Consider the following 23,839-nt stretch of genomic DNA (forward strand, 5'->3'; position numbering starts at 1 on the left):
ATGTATGTATGATTCAGTAATTCCAGTCCATTTCTATGGGTACTAAGTGCCTTATTACCTTAGTTAGTTAAAACAAGGTACAAATGGGTCAAGGTCACAGGACTCATCACCATTTGGGTCCCTTAGCATTATTTGGTTTTTCAAATTGAGACATGTATTCCAAATCCCGTTTAGTCATCTTCTGAATGTTTGCTACCACTCTTAATGGGACTGAGCCAAAGACTATATCCAATACCCATCAAAGCTCATGTTCCTATAAGTCAGATGATTAATCCTCAAATAATAAGGACAGCATAATTAACACTGTCATCTTATTCCAAATAAAATGAATCATCAAGTATCCTGACAGATTTAAAGTGGATTATATAGGAAGTAGTAAAGCTCAGAAGCATTCTATGGTAACTGAGCTAAAGAGAGGAATGACAAATGTAGTAAAACCCATCATTACCAATGAGGATCACCAAATTCTTAGAAATAAGCAGTTAACTCAAAAACATTTGCGTTTTAAAAAAGTCCTTAAGCCACTTCTGAGTGAAACAAACAATAACCACAATTTAAAAATTTTTTCCTGTTTTTTTCTTATAGGCCATTAGTGTTCTTTGAAAACTTGCTCCCTGAGAGATCCCAGACTATGTCAAGTAAGGAAACTAAGAGTGAGCTTGAAGTTGATCTTATTTAAAAAATAAATCTGTATTAGCTTTATCACTTTTTATATCACTATAACCCTTAATATTAAGATGTCAGAATGGTAAAATCAACTTCTAATACAGTTCTCAGAATACTTGGGGGTAAATTTAGTATCCATAGAAAATTGATTTTATAGTCAAGGATTTAACTGATGGTGCCGAAAAACAAATATAATATTACTTTAAGGGGAAAGACTTTGTTTTAATTTGTACCACCCAGCTTATTTAGTGAAGTAGAGTATGAACTACTGATTTATTGCTTTTAATATGATGAAACACCAGATTTGACAGCTAAATTAGCAGTAGGATACAAGTACATTTTTATCTTTAATCATTTTTGCAGAGGACATGTACATATCCATATAAAAAAAAGACTGTAGCAGATGCCTCCTAGAATCAACCAGTTCTTGTAAACATTGCATTTGTGCAGATTTTCATACTTTGATTCCAAAATTGAGAACAGTAAGATTAAAGGCAAGTTTTAGTAGCCAAAAAACCCCCCAAAAAGTCCAGTTTGACTTCCTGAAACATATCGTACCACTCCTCTCTTCAGAAAAACAAAACAAAAAGACCTAGCAGCACATAAAAAAAAAAAATTTACAAAACGTTTCAGTACTCTTTTTTTTTCCCTCCCATCAAAAACCAAACAAAAATAAAGTGCAGCACCCATAAAAGTGTCAAGAAAATAGCCAAGTTCTTCCTTTCTTGTAACAAAATAGCACTTGGCTTCAGCAGTCTTAACCAAATTATACAGTGTCCATCATTTTGGGTTCATCATCTTCTTTATGTACCACTGAGTTTAAACCGCAGAGAGCTGTATTGATAGAATACTGAAGATAATCTGGATTCTGGAAAAAGAAAAAGTATAGAGAAGAAACAATGGATGATAATAACCAGTTTTATGTCAGTATATGCAACTACATACTCAGTTTCGCATTCTCTATTTTTCTGCAGTGTAGCAGAGTAGGAAAAAAGATGGACTTTGAAGTCATGATTGGGTAGAAACCCAAGATAAAGAAAAAAATGAGACTATTACCACTTAATCCAAAGAGATGTGATAAAGACAGAATGATGTATGTGAAAAATAGAAATATAATAAACACTATCTTTTTCCTCTTTAAAAAAACTGTATAATTTTAATTATTTAATCATATAAGGTTGTATCTTCCATGTGATTATATGTTCACAGCTATTGATAATTTAAAAGATAAATGTGGCTTTAAGCAAGCAATGTATTTTGATGATTACCATCTAATTACAACAGTAAATACTAAAATTGCAAAACGCCTGAATAAGGAAAAAAATTTACCAAGTAAAAATTATAGCTATCTTCAGAGTCTATTTTGGTTTCTCAAAGGTTAAAACAAACTCAACTGAGGAATCAATCTTTTGAAAGGTAACTAGACTCCTATTTAAAAAGTTAAAAACAAAAACAAAAGAAGTTTAATTTAGGTTTTATTTTTTAAACAGAAGAACAACTCACAAATGTTCTAATCTGTTCATTTCTAAAGTAGGAACAGAAAACCTTATTCAATAAGTGCAAAAGTAAAACCATTGTTTAAGTACCACAAATAAGGAACGCTAAATCCTTAAAACCTAGGACTTTTGGAAATTCTTTCCCAAGAATTCAGTATTGTCTACTCAGTTGCTCTGAATATGTGCTAGCTATTTAGAGGTTTTTTTTTTTTTTAACATATCACCTACTTTCATTTATTTTATTTGATAAACACCAGTGAGGAAAACAGTCAAAACAGGGTATCGACATCTTAAATCTCTCCATCCCAGAAGGAGGCAGGGTTTTCAAAAGATCTTATTAATAAAGTACAAAGCTTTATGATTCTTTTATTGTAAAAGTCAAAAAGCAAGCCAGAGGTTAGCTGGATTATTCCCAATCAAATCTTTATGAAGAAAGTGGCACAAATAATTGACTAAGGTTTGGGACACTAAAATAACACTGGACCTCAGTTCTAACCTCGCCTCTACCACTTAGTATAATGCTATCCTCAAAGAGAAAATAATTTATCAACATTTAATAAAATTAAAAGCTAGTATATAGGATAGTCTAAGAACAGTCACTATGTCTCTATCCAATAGGCCTTGGTTTAGTTCTTTCAAAACTAAGGATAATGCTATTTGGCTTATTTCATAAGACTGTTGTCAATTAAAAAAATAAATTAAAAGCTAAAGTGTTACCCAAATTTAAGTTTTATAAAAAAAATTATTAGTAATCTTCCTACATTATCCCATTCTCCAAAGGAAGAGTGCTAAATCTTTTTTTTCTGACCACCCAGGCCCAATTCTAAAGGGCTTCAGAACAGAGCTTACACACTCCAGCAAGACTAGGCTCTAGTTTTTCACTAGAGAATTTTGAGTATTAAGATTCGCTAGAGAGATTTTCTAGAATTCAACTACCATCTCCTTAAGAACAGAAGGCATTATCATGGAAAGACTTAAAAAAAAAAAATCAATATACCTAACCTAACGTACACCTAAATCCTACTGACTACCTCATATTCTCATCTAGTATCATCCTCAACACATTTCTTGTCCCAGAGACCGGTTCTTCCCAAGAGCATGTGACTGAGCATTTTGTCTTATTTCTAGGATATGATTCAACAATAGTCTATGATGCTGGTGAATGAGCAGTGCAGTAAGACAGAAATCCAGGATTTGAATATTAGCTCCAACGGGGGAGGGTATAGTGCAGTGGTAGAATGCATGTCTAGCAAGCATGAGGTCCTGGGTTCAATCCCCAGCACCTCCAAAAAGAAGAAATAAATGAACAGTTAAACCTAATTACCTCCCCACCAACAAAAAATAAATAAAAAGATTAAAAAAAAAAGAATATTAGCTCCATCACTTATTGTATTGACTTCAGGCAAATTACTTAACCTCCAGGAGTTTCAATTTATTCATCCGTAAAATGAATGAAAATGAATCAGGGTTTTTGAGCAGATTAAGTGATACACCATGTAAAAGTGTTTTGCAATCTATAAAATAATACAATGAAAATGGGATGTTATTATTATGGTAAGTTGTTCTTCCGAATCTCCTCTCAGGTGACAACTTAGTCCCTCAGGTTGCCTCTCATGTTACCCTATTTCCCTCAAACAGATGACAGTGCTCCTGTATATCTAGCTGAAATCTTATCTTTTCCTTCCTATGTTTAGAATCAACAATATCCTTCAAAAGTCTCTTTTTTCCTTTGCATTCATTATGTGACATCTTAATTTTAGGATGTTTATACATCAGACTTTACAGTGACTTAGTCATAAAATTCCTTGGGAAAGACTGCTTTCCTGTGGGCTATGTCTCATGGAACTGAAGAAAAAAATTGTCTTTATTTAAACAGCATTAAGAGATAATCTGTAGGACAAATCAAGGGGGAATATCACTTACATGTCTAACTAAGGGGTAACATTACTAATTACTTAAAAATCAGACCTTGATTATTTCCATCCTTGAGAGCAATATTTTTGGCTGAGCTGAATATGATCAACTGCTTTTCTTAAATTGTACCTTTGGCCTACAATACATGTAACTGGAATAGTGAAATTATAGAGACATAAGGTCAAGATATTAAAAAATCTCAATTCCTACCACTTCATGAGATTTAAAAATAAGTATAGAACTCCTCTCACATTGTCTTTTGAATGAGACTTCCCTTTTCACTGTGCAGGCGACAGACTAAACTGGCTAAAGTTGGTCTTAAAGTCTTGAGGCATGAAAATGAGAGATGACTGGTTCATTTAAATGCCACTAAAACCAAAATGGACAGCAACTTTCTAATGATAACTTAAAATTACAATCTTAAATAGTATCAGGAAGACCAGTGGTCCAACCTCCTCTTTTTGACATAAATTCTTTCACACTGACACAGTTTTATTTTAATGTAATAGCAGACTTCCAAGAAGCTTAAACAGTTGGCCAATATTATCAGAAAGAATAGCTTAGCATTAGTTACATTAATGTGTAATAAAACGTCACATCTAGTAGGTAACACCAACATTTAAAAAGATAATACTAATAAACTTGTGCAACAGATCACCTTGGTTGCTACTTGGACATATACTCTGAAGCTAATTCATCTTAATAAATTCTTAAGATATAGTTCTACTCAGGTGTTCCTTAGGAGCTATCCTGAGAAGTTTATGACTGAGATGATCAATACATAACACTTGTTCTTAAGAATGCTTAGGCAGATCTCATCTCTTCTATATTTAAAAGAGTGGAATTTGGTGTCTCTCTAAATACATAAGAGATGGCATGAGATGAAACTCAAGAGTTGTCTTCTGAGGCAAGAACATTTAAAAAGACTACACATATATAACATGTAAGAAGAAACAGTAGTCCAAAAGAGCAAAAATTATGTGAATGAATACATTTATAAAATAAATATTCACTTTCCTAACCTACCTGTGGTAAGGATTCTAATAAACCTATAGATCCAACACCAGAATGGGGAACATGATTCTGAACAGCCACAGGTTGAAAACTTGGTGATTGAGAATAAAGTCTGACTCTTGACTTGAAAGCTTCAAGTTCATTTTTGAATGCTTCAAAATAACCTTCTTCCTCTGCCTAGAAAACACAAAAAAGAGACTTTTTTTTCCTTCAAGACTTCCAGACCACACTGTAAATTCTAACAAGCATACGTCAGGCCTGAAGTGGAAGAAGTAAAGATGAGGTGAATTATTTAAATGTAGAGACCACCAAGATCCATGTCAGACTTGTGAAAACTGCCTATTTTACACAAAATTAAGATTGGTTTGTTCCATTTTCCTCTGCTTCAGCAAAATAAAACAGATGAGTAAGAAACAACATCTCTTCATACATACATAGAGATATAATGAACTAAATAGACTTCCTCTGTATTTCTCTAATCTGTATCTTGACAGGATCCAATACAGCCCTCATTTTTTTTTTGGTGTTCACTTATTCTTTATTACAAAAATGTTATACATAAAGAAGAGTACATAAAACATACATATACAACTTTTAAAATAATTACAAAGTTAGCATCCACCACTTGTGTTGAGACATAGATGACTGGTGCCTTAGAAGAGTCTTGTGTTCAGCCTTCCGTCTCTGACTTCATCCCTCCCTTCACTGCTATTCTAATGTTTGTCACAATAATTTCTTTACTTTTCTTTATAGTTTTATCATTTATGCATTATCCCTAAAATATATATTTAGTTTGCCTGGTTTTGAACTTTATTTAAATAAAATCTTCCTACATGCATTTGCAAAACAGCCCTCATTTAACCTCTACCATTCTTCTCTCCTCTTCCCACTGCCAAGCCAACAACCAAGGGATTTTCTTAAAACTTTTTGATTCTCCATCAGTTAATGAGGGGCAGTCTAACCTGCTATTAGTAATTCTCACACTTTAAAATCCCTATTTGTAAAAGCCATGAAAAACAATCACAGTCAACATTCAACTTCATTATGGAAATATCTTAGTGTTTTAGTTAAGCAAGTACCTTCTTTTCAAGATTACGGAAAGAAAAATATGGGTTATGTTGAGAGGGTGCTTTCTCCAACAATGTATATAAGTAAAATTCTTGATGCAGAACACCCTTGTGGCAGTAGCCTCCATTTATAAATGTCTCCTTTGCAGATAAAACATGACACAGCATATCCTACACTAACAGAACATAAGTTTTGCGTTCAAGTGGTGGAAGAGATTTTTGTCAAGTCCCATTATTGAATATCATTGGTCCCGTTTGTCTGCAATGGTATTTTTTTTTAATGTGGTTTATGTTGTGTAACTGGATTAAAATCTATGGATTAATGATTAGCATCATTATCTATACAAATAATGCAGACAGTGTTCTGTGCTGCCATCCTATATTTTTATGAATATATAAATCATTTCCTTAATTATATTACAGTACTTTGCTTTTGTCACTATATGTTACTTGTGTAGACACATGGAATGTTAGCCTTCATATCCAAAAGTAATCCTTCTGAAATGGTTATGCAACCATTAAATGAATCAAGTGACACAACTGCTGACCTTCGCATGCCTAAGGCCTAGGGATTTAGAGCTAGAGAGACTTGATTTTTACTTTATTAAGTAATCTATGGGTTACTTGCTCAATTTTCCTATGCTAATTTCCTGACTTGTAAAAAAGAAATAATAATCCTTATAAAATGTTAGTAGAATTTAATGAGTTAATCCGTGTAAAGTGCTTAGAATAATAATGTGGCACAAAGTAAGCACCCCATGAAAATTATTCCTTAATTTAAAGAAAAATTATTAAGACCTATAGATTTCAGAGCCCTTCAGTTCTATTTTATCAAAGTAAATTTTGAAGTATATGTATAGTTTGGCTATGTTCCATTATCCTATTAAGCACTAGGTCAAACATATCATTAACGTAAGATGAAAAAGAATTTTTTTTATGCCTGTGTGTTAAGTGAAAATTTTGAATAGTCATCAGAAGCCTAATTAAAATACCAAGTCAATGTTTTACTCATTAAAACTACTATTTGGGGAAAATTTCCTATTTTAATAGTCGAAGTCAAAGAAGGTAGGACTACTGCCACCCTGATACAATTTTTTTTAATTTAAAAATAAAATGTTTTCCTCTATTTATAAAAAGAAGTATGTTCATTGTGGTATATGAAAAAGAAAATGGAAATCATTTATAATTCTACCATCCAAGTATAATCAAAGTTAAACCTTTGGTGTATTTCCTTCTAACTTCTAATTGTGTATGCTAAAATGTACCATACATGCAAAAACCAGCATGTAAAATATGTAAGTACAGTTTATTGGGCAAAACCCCAACTATATACCCACAGAAATTAGGAAATAGGTCATTCCATCTAAGTTTCAAAGAGCATTCCATGTCTCTCTCTCTCTGAGGTTACCTTTATCATGACTTGTCTTAATCACTCTTTTGCCTCTTCAGTTTTACCACTTATTTATGTATCCCTCAACAACACAGTGTTTAGTTCTGCTTGTTTTTGAACTTAATAAAAAACATAAAATATTTTTTTTAATGATACCGGATATATCATTCTTTGACTTTTTTTTTTTACTTTCTTGTCTTTTTTCAATCCATGCCAATGCTGATTAGTATTTTACCAAGTGAACATACCACAATTTATTCATTCTACTGTTTGAACAGACATTTGGGTTGTTCCTAGACTTTTTGCTATTATGAACAGTTCTATGATGTGCACATGAGTTTCTCTAGGGCAGCAATTCTCAAACTTCCCTGTTTATGTGGGCTATTATCTATCAATATTTATGTGTGTCAGAAATTAAAACTGAGGAATTTAGAAAATATTAACTGAAATATAATAACAAACTCATTATATATTAACATTTATAATATATTTTTGTTAAGAAACTATATTTCCAAAACAAAAAAATTTAGTGAAAAGCCTGGCTTAATAGAAGATAGCGGATTCACACATTTTGTATCAAGCTCTGCTATACAGTCATGAGAGAATGAGCATGAAAATGACAAATAACATCTTAACACTTGATCTTAGCCAAAAGGCCGAGAAGCGATGACAAATAACATCTTAGAATTATCGTGAAAATAGTTTTGACTCAGGGCCTCCTGAAAAGGTCTTAAAGACCATCAAGTGTCCCTGGACCCCACACTGAGAAATCTATTCTCTAGGGTATATATACCTAGGAGAATTTCTGGGTGTTAGCACTTGTTCAAATTTACCAGGAAATTTTCCAAAGTGGTTATACCAACTTATACTCCCGTAGGCAGTGACTGTGAATTCTTATTGCTCTACTTCTTGTACAACTTTCAAATTATTACTAATCTAGTGAGTGTGAAATGCTGTTTAATCTTTCTAGACATAATTATTTTTCTTTAATACAGCTGACATCATCTGTAAATATAAATATGTATCCCTTCTTTTGGCTCTATAGCAAAGCATTTTCTCAGATCATTAAAAATTCTTTATAAATATAACTTTGATGGCTACATAATGCTCTGTGTAGCACAGGTATGTTTTTAACCATTCCTCTAATTTTCCTGAATACATACATTCATTTGAATGGGTCTCAATTTCACATACGTGCTACAGTACAACCTTTCACATAGCTCCCTTAAGTCTAAATTAGCATAAAAACACAAATATAAATTTTTATTAAAAAAATCTTCAGAATTTAGCATGTAGCATCCTAGTTGGATAGTTTCCTTTGATGCGTATGGACAAAAGAGGTCTCAGATAAAGCTTAACCTTCCCATTTAAAAACACCAAACAGCTACTTACTTTGGCTTTCTGGAAAAATAAACGAAAACATCCTCTTGGATCCACATTACAGTTTTTGGCCATTTCCATAATAAACTGCATTACAACAGCTTGATGTGCTATTTGTTCCATTAGAGCCCCTTTCTGAAAATAAACATTAAAATTATTATCTCTGGAAATATATTTAATATTGTGATTACTACTTGGGTTTTTAAAACATGATGTTTAACTAGGTTAAAAAAGAAAAAACCTTTATAATATACAGGAACAAGAGAAATGGGGGGGCGGGGGGGACAGGGAAAGCACATGGGTAAAAGTTTCCCTATGCTAACTGAAATAACTAAAAAAAATTCCAATGATAAGTAGACCTGAAAACAAAACAAAACAAAAAATTGTAATTTCATTTAATGACCTTCCTGCTTTCATTTAAAATAAGTAATGTAAAAAACAAAACATAGAAGTAAACCAGAATTCCACTAAGGTTCCCAGAAATTCAGGGTTCACATGATACCTGTTCAGCTTCTAGATGAAAACACCATAAAATAAGATATTTAGCAGTTTCTTCACATACAAGGTATGGATAGTCAGACAAAAATCTCTGACTATCATCCCATCGACTTAACATACCTGTAAAAAAAGAATTAAACCATGAATGTCAAATACTTTCCTCTCGTAAACAAAAAAAATGGTATTTTTAAATGTCTCTTTAAAGACAACTCACATTACCACAGCAATATTTTATGGTAAAAGAGGAAATAAAGAAGGATAATAAAGCAAAACCCAGTACATTGGAACTAGCTTTCAAAATTCAGAGTTTTATTTCAAATAATTTGTCAGCCTAAAGTAGGGTGACTGGTTTAAAGCCACAAGTCTTGCATCTGGGAAATGCCTTGAAGACCTGGGCAAAGAGAGATGGCTGGTCATCCTTGGGTAAAGTCAGTACAGATAATTTCAAGAGATGCAATATTATTTATTCATGGAATACAAATTTTTCTATTAGAAAGATACAAAAGAAAGCAAAACTTCTAGAAACTACACTTGGCAAACAAAGACTTAATAAAAGATTTTTAAAATCTACATTTTTCCCAATTTATTAAAACATGTCTAAGATGATATAGTAAAATGCTGATGGCATGGGAAACCAATCCAGTGTTATAACAGTAAATAAATTTTAACCGTTTGAGTCATGTTAACCATTTAGTCATGATGACTATATACACAGAGAAAAAAATTTTTTAAATTAGTTAATATTTGAAAATGGCTGCTATTTTGCTTCAAAATACCAAACTAACCTAAACTACTAAAGGTATCCTTTCATCTTTACCCAAATTAGTAAGAAATCTGGTCAAAAAGTCAATACCAGTCAAGTAATCACAGAACCAGTAAAGTGCTGGGCTTTATACTCATCCAACCAAGAAAGTGTGGATGTAGGTGAATCATCATGGAAATTTTATAAGGCTATCTCAATAGTTTGTCAATAAATTATTCCTCTAGATACAAAATGAATTTCTATATATTAACATTCCACATCAGAACACAAGAAAAAACAAAACTGAGGACAAACGTCTTATTGAGAAATACACAGTAACACATGGATATCAGCTGAAAATAAATGATTTTCTCCTTATTTAAAAAATTGAAAAAAAAAGCATTTAGCATTTTCTCATAAAGAGTTTAACAAGCTTGATAAGGTTATTTCCTCAACACTTTGAATACACTGATTAGGTCATTTTAAATTCTAAGAAACTGATATTTAAGTTACTTAAAACTACTTCTCAAAATATAGTTGATTTAAAATGTTGCATTAGTTTCTGGTGTACAGCATGGACATACTTGGAGGGCATTATGCTAAGTAAAATACGTCAGACAGAGAAAGACAAATACTATTATCACTTAACATGTGGAATCTAAAAAAATACAACAAACTAGTGAATATAACAGAAAAGAAACAGACTCACAGATGTAGAGAAGGAACTAGTGGTACCAGTGGGGAGAGGGGAGGGGGAGGGGCAAAATGGAGGATTAAGAAGCACAAACTATCAGGTATAACATAAGCTACAAGGATATATCGTACAACATGGGGAATATAGCCAATATTTTATAATAACTATAAATGGAGTATAACCTTTAAAAATTTGTGAATCACTATACTGTATACCTGTAACATATAATATTGTACATCAACTATACTTCATTTTAAAACATGATATTGTAAAATAAACACATAAATAAATTTTTAAATAGTTAAAAAATTTTAAAAAACTACTCCTCAAACTATAGTTAAAGAGTATAATAACTTCTGGGGGGTCAGATCTAAAAAAGCATAATCCATATTTCTTATACCTGAAACCATAAAATAAATCCTATAAAGCAATTTTGCCTTAGCTTTGTTACACTTAAAGAGATAATATTTTCAACTCTATCTACCACCCATAGAAAGATCATTGCTTCTCCTGTTAACTTCTCCATGGCAGCATCATGACTTACCCATGTACCCAAATCCTATCATTTTGGTCTCTCTGGCAGGAAAGTAATACATGAAAGGGTTAGTGACATTTGTAGGGGCCATGAAGAAGAATGTCGTTAAAGTTTTAAACTACCTATTTAATACCTGAGACAAAATTAACACTTGAGGATGACCACAGCTTTTTTTCATCTGAGAAATAATTGTCAATAACTGATTTCAAAAATGCCTACCAAATTACTATGAAATTGGGAAGTCATGTTACAGGTAGTCCATATAGACCTCTATGGAAGCGTGTGGAATCTTATGAACAAAATATATGAAGAGAATCAATGGCTTAGTGGAACAGAACATAACTAAAATTACAAATGTTATTTTGGAATTTATAAGCAAACTTAAAAAGAAATGGAAAGTAACACAATGTAGCATGATGATTCTAGGGGCTAAACTGCCTAGGTTCGAATACCAGCATCACCACTAACCACACCTTGGGTAAGTTCCTTTATATCTCTACCCCTCCATTTCCTCATCTGTAAAAATAGGGCTAAAAATAGTATCCAATGCACAAGATTTTTTTGTGAGGATTAAATGAGTTGATACATATATAGCACTTAAAACAATATGACAGAGAGTAAACACTTGATAGATGTTAGGTATTATTAACACAATATGAACCATTCATTCATTCATCCGTCAAATATTAAGCTAATCCTTTGGTTAAGGGTAATCTAGTCATCTAAACTAGACAACCAATTTCTCTAAATGCTTGAAAAACTTACTCTGACAAACTGAAATACTTTAATTATGTATCTTCACCCACATGTTTTTCTAGAGAACATCTAAATCCCAATTCACCGATTAGCTATTAATATTCCACCTGATTCCTAAAATGGCCCCCAAATACATGTCCGTATTGATTTCCCTTTCCTCTGTGCATTATACTTATAGAATGATAAACTTTAAATTACACTAAGTATAAACTTCTCAAAGTACTGAAAATTTCCCAACTAGGTTGTGAATTTCTGAAGAATGATATGACCTCTTTTTCTCTATTTCCTGAGCTCCAGATCTCCTGAATTCCCAATAACCTACCACCAGACAGCTGTTTCTACCTACATGCCTGCGCATAAACTCATCTTGTTTGAAATCAAACCCATTCTTCTCTCCCTGTCATTTACACTGCTTCCTAAGCTCCATGTCACCCAATCAGGCATTCCAGAAATTCTTCTGACATTTCCATTCCTCCCACATCAAACTTATCACTAGATCCTGTGGTTATGCTATTACAATCTGTTAATATGGTGAACCACATTAAAGAATCTTCTAAAGTTAAGCCATTCTTGAATTCTTAGGATAAAGCCTTTTAAAATATTTCTTTCAGATTATAAAAATAAACTATATTCATTGTGAAGAATTTGAAAAAATCCAGAAAATAAAAATCACCTGCAATTCTACAAGAAATAATTAACATTAACATTTTGATGTATTTCCTTCTGGCTTATTTTTAACGACTTTTAGAGAAACAAAATTAGAATCATATCATACATATTAATTTTCTATTCATTTCACTTCACATTCTATTCAAGAGTACTTTTATTAAATGTCTTTTCAAAAATAAGATATTGATGTGTTTTTGAAAAGCAATATGTCAGTGTTTACATTGAAGAGACTGATATCCACCTACAGCACAACTGATTCTATCAGAGTATCTATGCAAATATTCACAGCTTTTAATAAAATTTCCAGTGGCAACATCTTACACAAATTCAAAAAATGCTGAACCACAGCTAACTCTGGTTGGAAGTGAACAGATGACATGTCATGAAAACTTAAGTGAGATCATCAAAAAGCAGCTCTCATGATCATAAAGACAGTGATGTCAAAGATGCATAATGGCTGAATAAAACTTTTGTGAAATTTAAAACAGACTGTTTCTAAACTGATATTTTATATTTATAAAACAAGAATTAACTAAATTAATATATTAAATACAGATACAGGGGGAAAAATCAAGATTTCAATACTTCACAATATTCCATGATACTGTTGTACCATTTATCATTAGGTGGTAAATTCCAAGACGGTAATTATAAGAGTACAAGCAACATAAGAAAGATAGTCAACAAATACCATAGGGAAAGTTAGGAAGAACTTTAAAGAATGTAGGTACACATGAGACCACAGAGAAGTAAGGTGTGAAGCCTTTGCAGCCCTGCACAGCCTCCCATGTTCCAGGCCCATGTCTTCCAAGAATCTGGAATGCAAACCAAGTTTGTAAAGCCTCCAGCTAGAAGCTTTCATTACAGCTGCTATTCCAGATGTGTTTACTTCAAAGGAATATATTGATATAGTCATTATTGTGGTAAATGCTTCCCCCCCTTTACTACAAGAAACACACAACACCAAAAACACCTGCTTCCACCCAGAAGGGACAGTATTAAACTTTCACTGTCTTGCCTCAGTCACCATCAACTCTGTGCCATAATTTAGTCTGCAGGAACTTTGACTATCACATCATCCCACATGACTGCAAACTGGTTTACTTCACTCTGATGGAAACTGGTGAGCAGGAAGAGGCAGGTATCCCATATGCCTTGGTAAGATACAAACAACCCAGAAACTGGAAAATAAAACAAGAAAATTCTGGGAGCTTCCTACCTTAGTAACACATCTGAGACCCAATGGGCTGCAGCAAGTAGGATATCTCCTCCAAAGTGAAAAGTCAATGTGCATTTCCACTAAGAAACAGGAACAATGTGAATCTGGGTATGGCTACCAGGTCTGGTCGGCTTTGGTTAATATTAAATATTAATAAGGCTCTGGTTAATATTAAAAAATGAGACACCGGAAGCCCACACATGCAATGGCAAAATAATTGTTTATCAGTCACTTGTGGATGTCCTGTTAGTCTTTTTCTTCAGCCATATGATTGCTTGTATCAGTATTTTAGAAACTAAGGAGTCATGCTGGTAGATTTGAGATTATGCAGAGAATCAATAGCATGGGATGTCTCCATCAAGGATATTCCAGATTAGCCACTGAATACCTAATTTGCCAGTAGCAGAAACCAATGCTGAAACCTCAATATTGGCACTATATGCTAGAGAGATTAACCAACCATCAAGTAACAGGTTGATTATCTTGGTCCCGTTTCATTTGGAGGCACCAGTGGTTCCTCACTTGAACAAGCCCATTTGAGATCTAGTATTGCCTGTCCTCCCTGCCACGCAAACAGTAATGCATCTGAGGTCTTACTAAACGAGGCATTCCCCATACCACATTATTTCTTGACCCCAAAACTCAATTTACAGCAAAAGAAATGAAGGCAACAAGCTTATGAAATTCACTACCCAGAATTATAGAGTGGTAAAATGTTTATTGAAGACTTACATAATTATAGTGCCAGGTGGGTTACAGTGCCAGGTAAGATAGGGATATTTTCCCAAACAAAATTGCTTTTACCACAGCACTCAGTTTATAGCAAAACTGAGGGAACTATTGATTTCACATTCACTAGGTTCCCCGTTGCTCCAAAGCAACTAGCCTATAGAATTCCAGTTGTGTAAAAGCACCTTGAAGGATGCTATTCTACCAGACGCAGTTATGCTCTGAAAGAGCAATCAGTACAGGGTACTCCTTTTCCTACATACAGCAGGACACAGGACTAGGAAGAAAGGACTGTGGGTGGGAGCTGCAAATCACATTATCACAACTAAGGCTCATTTGCAAAATTTTTGTTTTTATAATTCAGGGCTGTGCTCATTTAAAAATTTTAATATCTATCCAAGGGAGGGCGGTATATCCATTTTTTTCTATTGTGAATAGTACTGGAATGCTAATATGTGCAAAAATAAATTTTGTTTATTTCTTCAGATACTATTGTTGAATTAAATAGAATACACAGCTTATTTTATTTTTTAAAAATAAAACGTTTGAGAAAAATTAATAAATTTTCTGAGTAACTCCATAAAAAGGGAAAAAAATCTTAAGTAGTATCCACTGTGCTGACATAACTGAAGGACGAATGAAATTCTAAATACTTTGGGAAAATACCAATAGGAAAAAGGTCTCAAAGTTTCATTTAAAAAACTTATAACATATTACAAATAAAAAACTATGGTTACTAAATTAACACATTACACTTCCCAACAGCATTTTCACTCCAGCAGTATCACACTGCTTATAATTCTTAGAACAGAGCATACTATTTCCTGACTCAGCCTTTGCACATGCCATTGTTGTTGCCTTGCTTCCCTTACCTACATGAAAAACTCTTATGTGTGCCTCATAATCTAGCTGACATTACCTCTGCTGGAAAGCCTTCACTTACATCAATCCCATCCCCACTGCTTTTCCTCAATATAGAAAACTACTTTATAGTTCTCTGTATACATATTTCTACTACTTATCATTTATTATTTTGAAGTATATTCTATTACTTATTATTTATCTCAGTAAAAGTTCAAAGATCTGCATCAATTGTATAGCATCATATCCAAAACCTGAAAAAAAAATGAATGCTAATCTTATAACCATAAGATAATCAGATACCAAGGAAGCAGAAAAGACAAAAGTAAAGACTAGCTGGGAAAAGAAAAGTCTATGGAATAAAATAGACCAAACCTTAGAGGGTAGGATTATGTAATAAGAAACTGAATTTTGCTTTTCTTCACAATTTGATTTACTCTGTCACTCTATTTTTTATAAATAGAAAAAAAAAAAAATCTAAAACAAGAGCTGTAAAACTCTGCCGGAAGTAGCTACACAACTGGAGTTTTGTCCCATAGCTTCTTTTTGGTCCCCATTTTATAAACCCACTCTTTGTACATATATTGATGATACCAAACATTACAAAAGGAGGAAACTCAAGTAGTAGACTTACCAAAATGTCTGATTTTTTGCTCATATTTCTGCATAAATGATTTTGATTTATCTTCATCTTCTGTTTCTTTTCTTTTATCTTGATTTATAAAACTCTGAGAAAAAAATTTGAAGTTAAAATCAGATTTTGTATTCTAATTGGATCTTCTTTCTCAGCTACTGAATACCTAGCAATCCTTCTTAGACACTAAAAAAGGTGAGACACTAAACTGATATTGTATCATTAAATTTATCTGTTAAACTCTATTAAAAATTAAAATTGTCTTGTAATGGAGTTTCATTAGTCTTATTTAAAATGATATATATGTAGAAAATTACAGAATTATTTTAGAAATTACACAGAAAAACAAATGAATTAACCTTTCTGTAAATCTAAATTTACTTATCAAAGGCAGGTATAGAAAGATCCTTTACATGCGTAATTTATTTTGCATTATTTGTTTCCATTAAATATTTGCAACTCTAGTCTAATCTTTGGAGTTCTTGCTGGAAACAAACTCAGAAATTCAAGCATATAGAAAATAAAAGTATATTTACTACAAATTCTTTGATAAGACATAAACCTAAGATACACCTTTGTTGTAAACTTTTCTTAGGCAAGACCGGTTTGATTCTGAAATCAAGTACAAATTTCTATTAAGGAAGTGCTTATTTTCAGTTAAATAAGTCATTAAAACAGACCAAGATGAAATTTTCATCTGGCCAGAAAAACTGGCAGAACAGTTTCTCAGAACATTCTGTGATCACATTTAAACCTTCAGCTCATCACTGCCAAAAATGAAAATCAAAAACTAGCTTTCTGCCAGTTTACAATCAGGAAGCACACAAGTTTATTTATTTCAAAATAAAAGCATTTTTCCTTTATATATTCTGCTATCTAGACCAGCACTGTCCAACAGAAATACAATCAAGTCACAAATGTAACTTAAAGTTTTCTATCAGCTACATTAAAAAAGCAAAAAGAAACAGATGAAATTAATAACATATCTATTTAACCCAACATATCCAACATACTATCATTTCACCATGTAAGCAATACAAAAAGATTAATAAAATATTTTACTCTTTTTGGTACTAAGTCACCAGAATCTGGTGTGCATTTTACACTTACAGCACATCTCAATTCAGACTAGTCACATTTAAAGTGCTTAATAGCACATGTGGCTAGTGGCTATCAAGTTGGACTGCGCAGATTTAGACCAGTCCTCTCAAGTCTCAAGCTCCCAGACAAAATCAATGTACGATTTTCAGCAAATGACTGGAACATAAAGATAGTCCTAATTAATTTGTGGTATAAATGTAGGCTATGTTAGAACCTAAGTTAAAAAAAAAAAGCAAAATAATTAAAAGCAGAAACAAATGAAAGTATTTTCTTTGTGACCACTGTGTTAACAGAAGAGACATTATAAAACAAAGAAACTGGCTTGACCATTCCCTCTCTAGTAAAAAATTATTTTAAATAGTTTTGGAGTATAGATGCAAACTAGAAATAAAATAAGAAGACACATTCTTTAAGGCAATATATGTAAATATCACAAATCATTCACTAAAGAATGATCCTGTCGTGGGAGAGGAAAAATATACATATATAAATTGGTACAAGCACAGAAAAAGTCTAGAAAGATATGACTCAATGTTAAAAGTGGTTCTCTCTGGGAAACGGAAATGGAAGTGAAGGAAGCCTTTCAATTCTATTTTACATGCTTTTGTTTTTTTTTTAACAAGAAGCATACTGTAATCTGATAATTTATCTCCATTAATAAGAATAAAGTACTGATAGGGCTAGTGGTGGTGTACATTTATCTATGTGTGTGTATTACTTGATGCTGTAGCAGAATTAGAGCTGGTCCAAGGGAAGGAAATTAAAGATGCTTGCAGGAGGCAGGGCGCAGGTGTTGCGAGTGGACACCAGAGCAGAAACAAGTAGTGTTACAGACTACATCTAGAGAATTATTAATGAGGATTAAAGATAAAGTGAATATGTACTTAGACAAGAATGAGCAGTCTATCCCTGAAGCTTGAGAGTTAAGTTTAGTACAAACAAAAACAAGTACTAATTTACACATTAATTGAAAATGGGCATTGAAAATGCCCATTTCTTTTTCAGATACAACAGTCAACGAGTAAGGTCCTGTGCATTCCAGTGAAAAACAGAGGACTGCTTGTAATAAACTAAGTTGGCTTAAGTACTACACTACTCCTTCCAGTAACAATGCTTGTAACACTAAGTCCAGATTACTATCTGAGGTGTACTGATTACATACTGGTAAATAACAGTAAGAAACTTGTTTTATTTGATAAATCCAGTAACTATACATTAGCATTACAAAACTGATAGCAAGTTGATACCACAATAACATCAGAAAGTGCTCGTTACATGTGAGCTTTATCATATGCCAAGCCCCTTCCTACCTGCTTTTAAGACATTACCTTATTTAGTCTTCACTCTACATAGTTGAGGAAACTGAGGCAGAGAGAAGTTAAGTGACTTGCCCAAGGTCACAAAGCCAGTATGTGACAAAGTTGAGATTTGAGGCAGTGTGACTGCAGAACCTACTCTTACATTCAGTGTGTGTGCTATGCTGCAGCCACATAATTGTATTAAGGACTAAGCACATTAGACACTACTGGAGATATATGTTTCTGCAACAATCACTTTTCATAAACTGTCAAAACTGAATACTGTTTACAGGATTCTGTTGCTTTGTTACTAGATATGCACAACTGGTTTGTACAGACACTTTAGTTTTTTCTTCTTTCATTACGGTCCAATAAAACATAGTACCTTATTAAAAACATCCTTGCTAATGGCATCCACGTTCCACAGACACATTCTCTCTCTTTGTACTAGAGCCTCTTCTTTCTGCCGCCATTCTTCTTCCCGTTGCCTCAGTTCTGACACTGCTGTTTGTGCTTTGGCATGTTCCTGATCCAAGGACTCAGAGTTATGCAGTGCTAAGCTACCAAGTTTCTGCTGAGCTTCAGCGAGATTCCATTTGCATGCCACAGAGCTCTTCACAAACTCTTTTTGCTTTTGGCAAGCCAATTCAATTCCATGGCTATACATCTGGATAAAAAACAGTATTTGTAAGAAATGAAACAGCAACAGAACAGGTATGTTTACAGAATACAGTTCAACTTTCTTTTAGTCAAGGATTTCTGTACAATGTTTCTGGTACATAGATATCCTGCCTTTGTGCATGTATTTACAGTTTTATATTACAGGCCTTGTTTCATCAACTACACTCTAAGCTTCTTTGTTAATTTATGCCTCTCCTCTGACAACTAACAGCAACAAAAAGCCTAGCAACTAGCAATATCCAACAAATGGGGGCTCAACAAAAATCTGATTTATAGTCTTCATAATCCTGAAACCACAATAATAACAAAGGCTTAAATCTAGTTTATTACCTTATTACTCAACATGCTGTAAACCAGACCTTTAGAGTTTTGCTCTGTAAGTTTCTCACTGCAAAGAATCTTTTATGTAGAAGTAATCATTTCTTGGTTTCTATTTTCTTTCTGTTTTACCCCAACCTTTGGTAATCTAAGAAGTTCCTACTGGAAATTTCTGTTTATAACTGACTATATCAGCTAGATATTATTTAACTTAATTCTAATCAAAATAAGCAAAGTTGTATAAAATAGTCACTGGTCTATCCTAGTGACCCTGTTCCATTCATAAGCAACAGCGATTAGTTTTAACATTTATTGAACTGCCACATGTAAAGCATTGTGATGGATGTTTAATTCCTTATATTCCTCAGCTCTATAAAACAAAATCTGAAGGCACATTTTTAGCCAAAATGTAGATCAATTTCAAGTTAGGTATTCAGAATAATTTTACTCTAACCTATTCCCTTATCTGCAGCACTAGTAATTAAGCCCTTATAACTTCACACTTTAATTATATAAATACAGCCTTTCTCATCTTAAGCCATTCTCTACTAGACTTGGAGTGATCTCTCCAAGAAACAAATTCAATAGTTTATTCATTCGTAGAGTCCTGGGATAAAGCGCAAACTCTGTGGCACAGCAGGGTCCTTCATGATCTGTCTTCCTGTTATCTCTCTAGATTCAGTTCTAGGTAACTTCTACTAGCTCTTCTAGTTATCTTCAACTTGTTTGCTTATTCTTTCCATCCTCCCTTGCAATGTGGCAACTCCCCTCTGCCCCAATTCCTATCTCCATTCCAGATTCTGGTATCACTTTGTTTCCCTCCTATCCTATCCATTTTGCCCCAAGTTATGCATACTTCTATAATGGTGTTTCCACACAGTATTGTGCTTATTTGTTTCTTGAGAGGCTAGAATTCAATAAATCTTAGATGAATAAATAACTCTTGACTTCTTGGAACAGACTGGTGGTGGTAAAGAATTCTAAGGCAAGTAGCATGCAAGGCTCTTATCCAAGTCTTCAGCAAGCTTAGATTTCTATTGGGGTGAATGTGGACACTGTTATTAGATGTTTTAGTTACTCATTTAGCAGGTTTGGAGCCAGGAACCACATGGTCCTAACCAAGCAAGTAAAGTATTTATTTTTAGTTTTTGCTATCTTAGAATAGGATCAAGATTAACTGTATACTAGCTATGCTTACGAAGGGACCAGGAGAAGGAGAAAAATGAAGCTTTGAAATTTATTTTGTAAGAAAAGACAGAAAAACACTAACAAAGGCAAGGACAAATGGAAATATATTGCATTTTCAAATTATACGGAAGCAAATCACCAAATCATCTCTCAAATCAAACACATAAATCTTATTTCCAAATTCTAAAAATGATTTACATTTAAATTCTTCTCCACAGACTACACAGACAATGTTTGGGCATTTGAGGAAACTATCCTACATGTATCTAGAGGATAAAATAAAATCTTTGGGGGGAGAGAGGGGAGGTAATTAGGTTTATTTACTTATTTTTAATGGAGGTATTGGGGATTGAACCCAGGACCTCACGTAAGCTAAGCACGTACTCTATCACTGAGCTACTCCCTTCCCACCCCTAAAAGGTCATATTTTATCTGGGAACATATTGAGGTTTTTTAGAGGGACATTAAACATAATTATATCTTAATGAACACAAATTCGAAAAAGGAACTGTTAGCATTAAGGTCTACTAATATAACTACATAAACTTTCAAACAGCATCTCTACGTTCCAAACTGCTTCTACATTAACTGAATCTCAGAACTATACATCACATATGACATTAAGACGTCTAGATTCCCACATTTGGTAAAAATTAAACCAAGGCTGTTTTTATAAAGATCAATAAATGTTTATAAATTGAACTAAACATTTTATTCTTTCCAAATATTCCAATAGAGAACTTAAGTCCTAAAACTTAACAGCAAGACAAGTAAGTAGGTCTGTTATAAACACGTGAACTAACATAGGATTAGTAATCACTTTGCAAATTTTAGCACCTTCAAGTTTGTTTCAGTCAAAGAAAGTTTTACATAACATCACAGAATGGGCACTGCAGGAGGTGGGAAAAAACACTGTACTAGGTCTCAGAACTGGGTTCTAGTTTTAATTCTGCCACTGACTAGCTACATGGTCTCAGGGAAATCACTTTTAGTGAAAGAGATAAGCTTATTCAACTTCTAAAATTCCCTTCAGCTAAATAAGTTTATCGTTCCAAGTATACAAGTAAAAATTAATATACAGCTATTTTTTAAATTAAGAGTTTCTCTTAGGGTACTCTTTAGATTCAACCACAATGCAATAAAAATTCTTGAGCTCTTTCTATCCTCTCCATATGCCTTCAAAATTGACAATGGCAGCCGCTGTGCATTCCCTTTTTCTCTGTAACACATTTATTATGTGCTTATATAACACATTTTGTATATAAAGATGACACCAGTGATCCATAATTAGTGGGTGACTACTGACCTATCAACTCTCATTCTGTCCTCCTAAAAAATGTCTTGCACTTTCCCAGTGACTGGCTGGCCGAAGTACAGTCTGTGGTTATGAAACAGCATTTTTCCCTGTGCAGCCAACTAACCCTGTGAGCTGGGCACAGGATCGATGACCCTACGTTTATTGGCAAACGATTTAAATCACTCATTTTCATCAACAACTAGTAAAATGAGTCCAGAGAAAAACTGTATCAATTCAGTTAAGCACTCAGGGACCCCATTTCGCAAAAAGCCTAGAAAGCAGACACCTATAATCCATTTCATTGAACATACTGTGACGCTGAAATAAAGACAACACGCTCAGGTTAGAAGAAAAACCAGGACATAGTGATATGAGTATGTAAGCTCTCCCTAAGATAGGATCCACAAAAATCCTAAATGGTAGTTTATCACATTTGGGTAAGTTTCCGAGGAATGATGGCTGGGCTGAAAACCACAAGTAGCATCAGGAATCAGAGAAAAAGTCTGAAGGGAAAGGCAAACGTGTGCCTACATGTTTTTACCGAAGAATGGTGTGAAGCAAAACTAAAATCATAACTGTAAGGGGGAAATGGTCACGCGAATGGCAGAGATTTACACCAGTATAGAAAGCAAGCTTTAAAGAATTTGCTCAGATGACAAAAGTCAGTGAAGTAAACTGGATCTGAAATCTTTATGTCAGGAGTTCAGCGAATTGTTGACATTCAATCATTCACTGTTCCTATCAACTGTACACAAATATTAGAGCCCTCAACAGAATAAAGTGCTCAGATAAAAGCAGGCACAAAAGGACAAAGGGTCAGTGTTCTGTGAGCCGCCCCAAACCTGGGTGTTGTCAGAAGACGGGTGACAGGGTGGAACCTTTTTCCAAGGGTGAGGAATCAGTCAAGGTGAAAAAGGTGTGCGTGGAGATGGTGGCTGGGAATAAATGAGTCCCTCTTCGAAGCCCTCAGAAGATGCTACAAAGCGCTGGGATGGCATTAGGCCCTCGGCGCCAGGGGGTGAGGTGGGGGCTCCGAACGGGGCACCACGAGGGTCGCAAAGAGAGAGGACTCTGGGCCCCTGGTGACGGCACCTCCCCGTACGCCGAACACCGGCCCCTTCTCACCTGGGCGCCGCCGCCCGGCAGCTGCGGGCAGCGGGGAGAACAGGGGGACACGTCCAAGTCACTCTCTTCCTCAGCCTCACCCTCTGCCCGAGGAAGCGTCCAAGATCCTGGCGGTGGCCACGGCTGCTCCATGTCGGGCTGCCCCTGGCCCGACTATCCCTACTGCCAACCGACTTGGCGTGAGCAGAACCTGCTACACTGAGCCAGCCGCCCCAGCCGGCTGGGGCCGTTACCCAGAATTCCTCTGGTGACTGCGACGCCGACGCACGCCCTGCGCTAGCCTGGGCCGCTTCTCGGGCGGACGGCGGAAAAAGACGGGCTCCAGTCGATGCGTCACTTCCGGATTGGAAGGCGGGGCCGTGGGAGGTGGTTCTCGTGGCTTGCGTGAGGAGCTTGCGTCTGGAACTCTTCCTAGTTTAAAACTCTTTTTTTTCTGCAGCCTTTCAGCGCTGCAGATTTACTCTCAACCGCGCAGTGGGTCCTGAGGCCGGGGGGTGCTCGGGCCAAGCGTTGTTCACTTTGCGTATTATTTAAAAACTGCAACTCATTCCTGTACACTGTTAAGTA

At 34.4% G+C, this 23,839-nt stretch overlaps 1 protein-coding gene across 1 annotated transcript; it reads right to left on the reverse strand.

The window, feature by feature from the left end:
• Positions 1-932: 932 nt before the first annotated feature.
• Positions 933-23,582, reverse strand: CDC37L1 (cell division cycle 37 like 1, HSP90 cochaperone). The gene is made up of 7 exons (XM_006208138.4): positions 23,273-23,582; positions 19,049-19,330; positions 16,265-16,358; positions 9,430-9,545; positions 8,940-9,062; positions 5,103-5,267; positions 933-1,534 (listed from the first exon to the last, which is right to left on the reverse strand). The coding sequence occupies exons 1-7, from the start codon at positions 23,402-23,404 to the stop codon at positions 1,433-1,435; spliced, it is 1,014 nt and encodes a 337-aa protein (XP_006208200.1). The 5' UTR covers positions 23,405-23,582; the 3' UTR covers positions 933-1,432.
• Between the last annotated feature and the right edge of the window lie 257 nt (positions 23,583-23,839).

The sequence above is a fragment of the Vicugna pacos genome, chromosome 4 (genome assembly GCF_048564905.1).
Source record: "Vicugna pacos chromosome 4, VicPac4, whole genome shotgun sequence".
Lineage (NCBI taxonomy): Eukaryota > Metazoa > Chordata > Mammalia > Artiodactyla > Camelidae > Vicugna > Vicugna pacos.

Excerpts from the sequence above, each read along its gene's own strand:
- CDC37L1 (XM_006208138.4), bottom strand. The coding sequence starts at position 23,404 with ATGGAGCAGCCGTGGCCACCGCCAGGATCTTGGACGCTTCCTCGGGCA. Across the intron at positions 5,268-8,939 it reads TATTTTTCCAGAAAGCCAAA|GCAGAGGAAGAAGGTTATTT; the intron begins GTAAGTAGCTGT and ends TGTGTTTTCTAG. Across the intron at positions 1,535-5,102 it reads TATTAGAATCCTTACCACAG|AATCCAGATTATCTTCAGTA; the intron begins GTAGGTTAGGAA and ends TTCTTTTTCCAG.